Below are 10,672 nucleotides of genomic sequence, written 5' to 3'. Positions count from 1 at the left end.
CTAGCGGTTACCCTAATGATCTAGGCATCCACCTTCTGGAGGGACAGAGTTCATAGTTTATGGATTGATTCGTGTATAGTGAGGTAGGAGGCTCAGGATGCTGCCTCCCCAGGGCTCTGTCCCCATCTCTCTTTTGGTGCGCATCCCACACAGCAGGCCTGTATGAAGAAGCCTAGAAGGTTTATTGGCAGACCTGTGGGAGCAGCTCTCCCCATACCATCAGGGCTCCTAAAGCCTGGGCAGGTGGGTATTGGTGGGGCTGGGGGTTCTGAGGGGCTCAGAGTAAGAGTAGGATGTGGGTAGGACTGGCCTTCTTGCTGGTTCTGATTGGGGCCAGGGAGGGGGTGTTCTTGGGCCTTTGGGACTCAGTGGGTCCAGGGCAGCTGGCAGTGGCCATGCCCATGGGGCTGTGGTGCCCTGTCCATGGGGCCATGCAGAGGCTGGACATTTGAGTCTGCCCAGCAGGGGATGCCCAGGTCCCAGGCCTGTGGGTGGTTTGGTGAGGGTTTCGGGGGTGAGCAGGGAGTTCGAGGGGGCTCTGTGGAGAGACTCCTGTGGCCTCAGGGACCAGTCACCACCTGGGCCACAAACAGGACCTTGTAAGTCTCCTTCACATCCCCCTTGAGATGCAGTAGGGCCGACACCATGAGTGGATGATCTGGCTGGAATGGGAGGGGAGGACAGAAGGAGGCCCTAGCCATTTGGCCCACCAGACACATCTGTGGTCTTCCTGCCCACTCAGCAGCTCCCTCCCTGGGTGGGGCAGGGGTGTCATCCTGCCTCGCCTTTGGTTTTGGCAGGCTTCCAGACCAGAGTCTGTGGCACCTACGTCAAAATCAGCAGGCGGCATCCAGGAGATGCTGATGGTCTTGGTCTGGCCACGTTCCACGGAGCCCCTGGAGGGCTCAATGGTGAAGCCCTTGTGCTGCAGAGATGTGCTGCTGTCCAGGCTGAACTCGACACTCTGTGGGACACTGGAGCTGCTGGTGGGGCTGGCAGGCCAGGCACAGCTCCCAGGAAGCAGTAGGTCTGGGAGCTGAGCATCTGCTCCTCAAGGATGGCCAACCCCACCAACCCTCCTCTCAGCCTTGACCAACAGGTTGCCCACCCTGCATCTATCAAGGGGCAAGGCCAGGCAGGGGGTTTTTCAGGGGGACAGGGTAGGCCTGGGTAGTGCTCTGGTCACCTTTTTTGGGGACAGCTGGGTAGTCCGGATGCAGCCCACTTGCAACTCTCGGGTGGCAGGTGGGGCTGGCGTGTCTGTGTCTAACTGGATATAATCCAGGGTCACCAGGATGGGCTTCAGCTCCTCTGCTTCTAAAGAGAGAGGACCTGGCTGGGGGCTGATGGGGCGGTGGGGGTGCCGAGAGGGAGGGAGCTGCCTAGAATCAGCTGGTCCTCAGGAAATCTCTTCAGCATGACCCCACCCTTTGAGGAGTAGGCCCGGAATGACCATCCTGCCCTTGAGGCTTCCTAGGGCTAATGGTGCAGGTGCAGATTGGGTGGAGGGGCCTTCTCACTGTATATCCCAGCCTCCCTTCCCACCCCCAGGGCGCCCGCCCCATGGAGGGCTCACCCTCTCTGTGCTCAGGGTCATACGTGGGGATCACTGTCAGGGACTCCACAGGCACGTCCAGGGGGTCTCCACCCTCCACAAACATCATGTGCTCGCGGGCTGCACCCTTCAAAAGGATCTGGTGGGATAATTTCTGGGGACGAGGAGCACAGTAGCCTCGTCCTGCAACCTTGTGACCCAGCTCCAAGAGGGTGTGGGCCCGTGGGACCTGGGACACTGGCCTCTCTACCAGACAACACCCATGGTGTGGAGCCCTGGCCACGGGCCAGGGCCTTCAAAGTAGGGCAGGCAGGTTAGGGCAGAAGGGCCCTGGGCACTCGGGAAGGTGGTCACGACTGGGCTGGAGGAACCACACCTTTTCAAAGAGCATGACCTGCAGCCTGTCTGAGAAGTACAGGCTCTCGTGGTCAGGGCTGAAGGTCACGGTGAAGTCCTGCGCCTTGCCGGGGTCCATGATGCCCTCTCCCGGGATGACGCTGAACACGCTCTGGCCGCTGTGGTTCTGAGTGCCTGCGGGGCCGGCGGTGTGGCAAGTCCCCAGCCCAGCCCAGCCTGCAGCTCCCATCCCCAGCCGGCATCCCTCTCTGCATCCCTGCCTTCCCCAGCAGTGGCCCTGCATCCCCACCCACCAGCTCACCCACGACCTCAGTCCTCCGGGCTGGCGAAGTGAGGAACTGTGGCAGCTGCTGCTGGCCTTTGCTCCTGGAGGGTGACAGGCTGTCCAGCTGCAGGGAGAACTTGATGGGCAGCGCGGAGCAGTTCTGCAGCTGTGAGGACAGGTGACCTTTAGCGGGCTGCTACGGTGGGAGGGGGTCTCAGTTCACTCTCCCCCTGAGGGCGTTGGCTGGCTGTCCACTTACCCCCTTCCCGGACTGGCATACCTGCTGGAGCTGCAGTGCCCGAAGGGGGGACAGCCTGGTGATGCCCTCTGCTCTCCAGGGCTCCCTCTGCTGTCAGGCTCAGACTGGCCTTCAGCTGAGCTAATGTCCTTGCCCAGTCTCTCCCCTGCCCTCACCCCCTTCTCCTGAGAGCACCCCCTCCTCCGTGAGGCACTCAGGAAATCCCTATTCTGGACTCAGTGCAGGTCCTGACCTAAGCCAGTGGACGAAGCCGGTGTCCTATGGATTGCTTGATCCCAAGGCTGGTGAGTCCCTCAGATGTTGGAGAAGCATGGGGAGCTAGGCCAGCCCTCCTACAGGGGGCCCACGCTCCCACTACCCACAACACTGAAGAGCTGAGCTCCTCATCCCAGGCCCTGAGCAGGAAGACAGGGGGCACTAAGTCAGGGCAGGTGAGAGGCGGAGGGACACATGTTCCCAGCCCTCCCTCTGCTGGACAGGGCAATGGAGGTGGCAGCTGCTGGGGGGCTGGGGGTGGGGTGGAAGACCTGGTGTGGGGATGGCCTACACCTCCACTGGCTCCCCTACCAAGGTGGGTCTGATCCCTCCCAGGTGGAACCCCCTTCCAGGGACCAGCGTGGGCACCAGGCCACCTGTCATGTGCTTCACCTTGAAGCTTGAGGACACAGACTCTCTGGCAATCACGTAACCCATGTCCAGAACATCCCCTTCGATGGAGCATGTGATCATGGATGCCACACCAGTACCCGTGAGGGTCAGGGAGAGTGTGCCTCTCTTGGTTATGATGTCCAGCGTTTCTTGGGCCTGTGAAGACCACATCAATTAGCGTGGAGCAGACATCTGTCAGAGGCTTGAGTTGGACCTCTGTCTGGGGACCGCTGGGGCAGGGCAGGCTGGACTGAGGCTGTTCTGAGCTCCCTAGCCACCTCCTGCTTGTCCCCTGGAGGTGGGGGTCTAGAGGGATCGGCTACCCCCAAGGCCCAGACACATGGGCTGCAGCATGGTGTAAAGTGGGCTCGGGACTCACCAGGACACTCTCACGGGGAGAGAAGGACAGAGTCAGAACCTGGGTCTCGCCTGCAGGCAGCTTGCTGATAGGGTTCAGCAGGATAAAGGGGCCATTGGGGTTCAGCACAGAGAACTCCACCTGAGGGCCCAGTGTCAAGGAGAGGTGGCCAGGGTAGGACTGCAGCCCCCCACCAACTCCCCTGTCCCATCCACATAAACTGGCTGGGCTGGGTATGGACAAGGATACAGCAAGATCCTCAGAGGAGATGTTCTGGATGGAGACCTTTCTTATGCCGTGGTGTCCTGAAATGGGATGGTGGAGTTAGGCTATAGCCCTAGGCCCAAGAGTGGGGTGAGGGACCCGGGCAGTGATGGGGGGCCTGGGTCCCCGAGCTGGGCCCAGTCAGGGCTCACCTACAGCGATGTCACCAAAGTTCGTGGTAGTTTTGCCTTTGTTGGAGGTCACCACAATGGATGGTGCTACTGCTGGACACCACAGCTCCAGGTACAGGGTATTGTGAGGACTGGGGGTGGGGAAGGTGTGCTGAAAGCACCTGCCCCACCTCCTCACCTTTGTCTGCCCACTCTGGACACCATACCATGCCCATCCTTCTGGAGCCCCACATCTGGGTGGGTAACACAGGAGGGATGGTGACTTTCTGGAAGAGCACTTTACCTGAAGCTCAGGGGTTCTGTCCCCTTCCTGTCTTTGGTGTCACCACGGGCAACAACACAGGGAACCACAAACTTGTCAAACTTCCCCTGGAAAGATCTGGCCAGGGTGGCCTGGGCAGCCTGGTACTCGTCGGAACTGGAATGATGCAGCAGTATGCACTCACACTGCACACTGGCCAGTAGCCCCAAGGCCCTGCCACACTCTCCTGGGGGGGACGGGGGACAGAGAGGGAAGGGGGGCGGTGGCCTGGGGGCCATGCTGGGGCCCAGGCTGTGGCTGTCCTACCACCGCCCCCCAGTCCTAGTCAGGCACCTAACAAGAAGACCATGTTCCTAGGATCTCAGGCAAGGGTCTAGGGTGGGTGACTTAAGCCCATCAGAGCTCTCCTGGCCTCATTTTGCACCTGGAGAGGCTGGTGTTGCTGAACTGGGAATATGGGAGTCAGGGGAGCAGGGTCTCCCCTGCCCATGGTGTGAGGTTGTGTACAGGGACCCAGATCCAGGGGAATGGGGTGGGCAGATGCCCAGGAAGCCAGAGCTGGAAGGGCCTCAAGGCAGAGCCTGGATTCAACTGTGCCTGAAGCCAGCACGCTCTGCCTGGATTCAACTGTGCCTGAAGCCAGCACGGTCCTGGACTTCCAGTCACATGGCTCAAAACAGCTCGGTTCCAGGGAGCCAGTGGGGAAAATCTCTATGGGGGTCAGGACAGGGTCTCGTCACATGGGCATGGAAGGAGGTGGCGGGATGGGCTTCTCTTAGGCTCACCTGGACTTGAGGTCCTGCTTGTGCAGCTCCGTGTTCAGTGGAGTGGAGGTCCGGAGCAGTCGGTCCCGGTTCTGCAGCCGCAGTGTGGAGAAGGACTGTCTCCTCAGGTCCTTCCTCTGGGTGACTGTGTCCTTGCGGACCTAGGGTGCGAAAAGGCCAGCCCTGCTCAGCCCAGTGAGTCCTGCGGCTGCCCCTGGCAGCTGGCTCTTCTCCAAGCAGGCCTGGACTGACTGCCCTGTGAGGGGATGCGGCGGTGGGTGCAGGCCCCAGGGGTGGGGGTGTGTGGGGAGGGGGGATGGGCCAGCTTCCTCAGGGGTCAATGACTACAGGTGCAGGGACCCCCGTGGGCCTGGGCACCAACCTCGGTGGTTGCCTTCACCAGCAGGGAAACAGACAACAGAGGGGAGGAGTCACCCAGGACGGGGTCCTCCTTCCTGGTGCCCCCCCACCGACCCCCTGTGTGTGCCAGACCCTGGAGGGGCATGCTGGGTGTCCCTCTGGGTCCTTGGGGGCGCAGTGACCACCACAGCTCCATGTGGGTCCCTGGGACCCCCTTTCCTGGCAGGAGCCCACATGTTGCAGCTGGCTGGGACAGTGGGCCTGACCCTTGCTGGGCTTTGTCTCTGGGCTGATGCTACATTTGTGGGGCTGTTATCACAGGTTTTGCCTGACCGTTTTTTTTTTTAATTTTTTTTATTTATGATAGTCACACACACACACACACACACAGAGAGAGAGAGAGAGAGAGAGAGAGAGAGAGAGAGAGAGGGGCAGAGACACAGGCAGAGGGAGAAGCAGGCTCTTCGATCCCGGGTCTCCAGGACCGCGCCCTGGGCCAAAGGCAGGCGCCAAACCACTGCGCCACCCAGGGATCCCCTTGCCTGACCTGACGGTTTTAAGAAGCCACACTCCTGGCTGCCCCGGTGGCTCAGCAGTTTAGCGCCGCCTTCAGCCCAGGGCGTGATACTGGAGACCCGGGATCGAGTTCCACATCGGGCTCCCTGCATGGAGCCAGCTTCTCCCTCTGCTTGTGTCTCTGCCTGCCTCTCTCTCTCTCTCTCTCTCTCTTCTCCTCTCTGTGTATTCTCATGAATAAATAAATAAAATCTTAAAAAAAAAAAAAAAGAAGAAGCCACACTCAGGGGCAGCCCTGGTGGTGCAGCAGTTTAGTGCCACCTGCAGCCCGGAGTGTGATCCTGGAGACCCAGGATGGAGTCCCACGTCAGGCTCCCTGCATAGAGCCTGCTTCTCCCTCTGCCTGTGTCTCTGTCTCTCTCTCTCTCTGTGTCTCTCATGAATAAATAAATAAAATCTTAAAAAAAAAAAAGAAGCCACACTCGGGGAGATCAGGGGCTCCTTTGCTGTTTTATCTGCTCTCCCTCTGTAGAGCCCCTCTTGTTTCTCTCTCTCTCTTTTTTTTTAAGATTTATTTATTTATTCATGAGAGACACAGAGAGAGGCAAAGACACAGGCAGAGGGAGAAGCAGGCTCCATGCAGGGAACCCGATGTGAGACTTGATCCGCGGACCCCAGGATCATGACCTGAGCCAAAGGCAGGCGCTCAACTGCTGAGCCACCCAGGCGTCCCCCCTCTTGCTTCTCAGTGCACTGCAAGGTGCCCCCTACCCCGTTCCAAGACTGCCCCCCGGGACCTAGCCTTCCTGGTGATGCTGTTGAGGGAGAAGATGCTCTTAAAGCCAGGTGACACATAATGCTCCACAAAGTCCCCCCAGTGTTCCCAGCATGCTGTCCTGGGCCCCTGCAGCCTCGGGATTTGGGGGGAGGCCACAGCCCCTGCCCTGTGCCCTGTACCCCTCCTCTTGGGAGTCCCCACGCACCGACTTGACCTCCACTTGTTTGTTCAGAGCCTGGAAGGCTTCCTGGCGAATCAGCTCACTGGGCAGCACAGGCCGGAAGGCCACCTGGATCAGGCACCTCTGAAGGGAGAGAAGCCCCGAGGGCAGAGCTGGCCCCTGCTGCCCCGTCCTCCTCAGCACCCACTGAAGTCCCTCAGTCCTCCCTCCCCTGCATGTCCCCCTGTCATGCTGACACTCTTTGCAGGGCACCTCTGGCACCTCTGTGGGATTTCAGCTTCCTGAGGGCCCTTTCCAGAGAGATGCTTCCTGACCAGTGCCCCTGCCCCCGGGGGCTAGGCAGGTTACAGCGTACGACTGTCAAGTCCACTCTTACCATGCAGGGTGGGGGGCCCATGATGGAGGTCCTGATGGGCCAGGACCCCACCCTCAGCTCACAAGAAGCGTGCGTGAGAAAGGAAACTGCATTCAGCCATCAAGATTTGGGGGTGAGTTCTTCACCCCAACTTGTCCCTGTGACCAGCCTGCAGGAAGGTTCTGGGCCCCATGGAAGGGTCACTCCCAGGTGTCCTCACTGCTTGGTACAGCAGAGGTACACACACAGTGGGGGGCAGGGCAGAGGCAGGGGAGAGGGAACAGGGAAAGGGAGAGAACACAGAAGCCAACCCCCACATGCCCTTTGGGGACTGGTATTTAAGAGTTTTTGCTAAATTTAATAAAATGCATTTTAAATGATCACACTAAAGTGAAACCCTGCCAGGGCCCAGGCCTCCTCAGGACCCTCACATGCCCCTCCTCACCTCATCCTGGCAGCAGCCACCCTCATTTTTGAAGGGAAAGAGCTAAGCTCCAGGAGGCTGGATGGCCCTGGTACTGGCTAAGAGGGACCTCTGCCTCCAGCCCTGTTCTTTCTGCTCCATCAGGCAAAGCAGATGTGGGGTAGAGGTGGGACATTGGGTCCATGGAGTGGACAGACACCCTATACTTCTGATAACCAGGCCCTCTGTGTCCATCTGCTGTGAGATCCAGGGGTCTGCATGTCCTCCCTAAGTCTGAGCTGCTAGCACCCCCCGGCAGGTGCTTGTGGGGTCAGCCACCCTTGGGTGCCCCTGCCTCTGGGACTGGGGCTGGGCTGGGCCTCCTTCCCCCACCCATGCTCATGGGCTATGCAGACTTCCTTGGTCCTACTTGGGTCTGATGAGGGTCAGAGCTCATCCCCACCCCTGTGGTCTCAGAGCCAGGCACCCCAGCAGAACCCTGGCCCCCCCCAAGCCTACCCGTGAGGCCCACACCTGCCTTTCCTGGCGACACGGTCCCCACGGAGGGCGAGATGGTGATGGGTGCATCTGGAGGCAGCAGGAACTCAAAGGACGTAGGCCCCACGGGAAAGGCGTCTTCTGAGCCAATGCGGGGCACGGAGTGGGTCAGTGAGTTTATGCTCACGTGAGAGTTGATGATGTATAGGGTGGCCACGGATGTGTCGTACAGGGATGTGGCTGCAAACTTGACCTGGTAGTGGGACAGCTCCAGGGGCGGGTGGATACCCACAGCCCGGCATGCCAGCTTGAAGCTCCTGGAAGGGCCAGGGCAGGTGGATCAGGGAGGGCACTGTCCATGGGGGGGTGCGGTCCGTGGGGTCCCTCTGGGCTGTGGAAGGTGGCCTCTGAGGGAGACGGTGGCCTGCATGGGCACAGTGCCTAGGACTACGACAGCAGTTGGCAGAGATTTTGCTCACTGTTCATGAATGAATCTTACCATCTTTTGAAAATACTGCATACCCCTGTGCACATTTAAAGTGATAGCTAAAAATTGCATGTCTAGTTGCCGAGGAGGTAATTTCTGGCTTATTTTGTTAAACATTCATTGACATTTAAAAATAAAATGGGGGATCCCTGGGTGGCGCAGCGGTTTGGCGCCTGCCTTTGGCCCAGGGCACGATCCTGGAGACCTGGGATCGTATCCCATGTCAGGCTCCCGGTGCATGGAGCCTGCTTCTCCCTCTGCCTATGTCTCTGCCTCTCTCTCTCTCTCTGTGTGACTTTCATAAATAAAAATTTTAAAAAAGTGTTAAAAAAATAAATAAAAATAAAAATAAAATGGATCAATTGCTCTTTAAATATAAGCACAGGAATCTATAAATCTATAATCTTATGAATCTATAAATCTATAAACACAGGAATCTATAAAACTATACATTATAAATCTATAACATCTAGTGAGTTCATTTCTGCCATTATTCTTTAGAGAAGAAGAGCAGATGTGTGACGGTGGGCTTTCGTCCTGGAACTTTGGCTCTGTTCGTCTGCAGCCCATTGTGAAAGGTCCAGGCATCGGTGAGTGTCAAGGCAACTTCCCCAAAGCCTGGGAGCCGCCTCCATAGGTGCATTTTGGCACTTGGCCAGTTTCCAGGGTGTCTCCAACCCCTGCTGACCTGCAGCTCTTCAGAGCCAGGACACAGTAGTGAAGCTGCTTCTGCTGGCAGCTTCCAGCAGCTCGGGGAAGGGAAGCTCTGCCCGCCAGCTGGGAGGCCAGAGAGGGGTGTGTGTGGTTCTGTGGGCCAGGCTACTGGCCACTGGCCACCACTGGCTCTGACATTTTTTTTTTAATTTTTATTTATTTATAATAGGCACACAGTGAGAGAGAGAGAGGCAGAGACACAGGCAGAGAGAAGCAGGCTCCATGCACCAGGAGCCCGACGTGGGATTTGATCCCGAGTCTCCAGGATCGCGCCCTGGGCCAAAGGCAGGCGCCAAACCACTGCGCCACCCAGGGATCCCTGACATTTTTTTTTTAAGATTTTATTTATTTATTCATGAGAGACACAGAGAGAGAGAGGCAGATACACAGGCAGAGGGAGAAGCAGGCTCCATGCAGCAAGCCCGATGTGGGACTTAATCCCAGGATTCCAGAATCAGGCCCTGAGCTGAAGGGCAGATGCTCAACCACTGAGCCACCCAGGCGTCCCTACTTGAGGGTTCTTGGGCCATCTGTGATCAGCCTGGTATTTGTTGTTGTTGTTTTTTTTTTAAATTTATTCATGAGAGACACACACACACAGAGAGGCAGAGACACAGGCAGAGGGAGAAGCAGGCTCCATGCAGGGAGCCTGTCATGGAACTTGATCCCGGGTCTCCAGGATCAGGCCCTGGGCTGAAGGCAGCACTAAACCACTGAGCCACCCGGGCTGCCCCAGCCTGGTATTTGAATTAAGATAATGTATGAAAACAAAGAACTGATATTGGTATCTTAACCACTGGAATATTTTCATTCCACACCTTCTTTGAACCCAGATTTCTACTTCACCATCCGTGTCAAATTTCATCCTAATTACAGACACTTTAACGCTCTGATGTGGATGGCCCCATCCTACCTGACTGTGAAGGTAATGTTGCTCACACACTGAAGTACTAAAATATATATTTTTATGTCCTGTGACCACAGGCTCTAAATGTGGGGAAAAAAAATCCTTGTAGGTGGAAATATCTTTGAGGTTATTATTAGTATGGGATTAATTGAAAGGCCATAAATGTATGAACTGTGATAATCATCACAGAGATTTCACTGGACATGTTTCAGGATGGTGGACGACCTCTGTTTCCCAGCTGGTTCCAGCATCTGGGAGTGGCGCGACTGTGGGTGGAGGTGTTGCTGGGCTTCCCTGGAGGGCCCTGGGATGGTGTGGATGAAGCTTTGTCCCCCAGAGTCACTCAACCCTTTGAATCTCTCCTTATGCCCCACAGCACAAGGCAACACGCCTTCCAGTGTTATTTTTGAGTAGCTCCCCTCTGGCCACTCACTTAAGCACTCCTTCATTTTGTTGCAAAGAAGAACCAGAAGTCCCCCACTCTTTCAGGGAGGTGTCAACAAGGCTCCAGTGAGACTTGCCAGAGGCTGCAGTTCTTATGATGGGAGGCAGTGGGTTTTACCTAAGACCCTAATGGGGGACGTGGCAGGTGGGTAGCCAAGGCCCTTGA

At 57.3% G+C, this 10,672-nt stretch overlaps 1 protein-coding gene across 1 annotated transcript in view; it reads right to left on the bottom strand.

Moving 5' to 3' along the window:
- Positions 1–208: 208 nt before the first annotated feature.
- CFAP74 (cilia and flagella associated protein 74) overlaps positions 209–10,672 on the bottom strand; it is a 65,589-nt gene continuing 55,125 nt past the window's right edge. The window contains exons 26-39 of the mRNA XM_055306856.1: positions 7,995–8,271; positions 6,723–6,821; positions 4,885–5,024; positions 4,121–4,255; positions 3,859–3,968; positions 3,692–3,747; positions 3,464–3,583; positions 3,085–3,240; positions 2,214–2,343; positions 1,932–2,086; positions 1,577–1,709; positions 1,187–1,317; positions 830–964; positions 209–662 (exon numbers count right to left, since the gene is read on the bottom strand). Of these exons, the coding sequence (XP_055162831.1) occupies positions 561–662; positions 830–964; positions 1,187–1,317; positions 1,577–1,709; positions 1,932–2,086; positions 2,214–2,343; positions 3,085–3,240; positions 3,464–3,583; positions 3,692–3,747; positions 3,859–3,968; positions 4,121–4,255; positions 4,885–5,024; positions 6,723–6,821; positions 7,995–8,271 (1,879 nt within the window). The 3' untranslated portion in view covers positions 209–560. The remainder of the gene's footprint in view (positions 663–829; positions 965–1,186; positions 1,318–1,576; positions 1,710–1,931; positions 2,087–2,213; positions 2,344–3,084; positions 3,241–3,463; positions 3,584–3,691; positions 3,748–3,858; positions 3,969–4,120; positions 4,256–4,884; positions 5,025–6,722; positions 6,822–7,994; positions 8,272–10,672) is intronic.

The sequence above is a fragment of the Nyctereutes procyonoides genome, unplaced genomic scaffold (genome assembly GCF_905146905.1).
Source record: "Nyctereutes procyonoides isolate TBG_1078 unplaced genomic scaffold, NYPRO_anot_genome, whole genome shotgun sequence".
NCBI classification, from domain to species: domain Eukaryota; kingdom Metazoa; phylum Chordata; class Mammalia; order Carnivora; family Canidae; genus Nyctereutes; species Nyctereutes procyonoides.
This window is presented reverse-complemented; position numbering and strand designations above follow the sequence as displayed.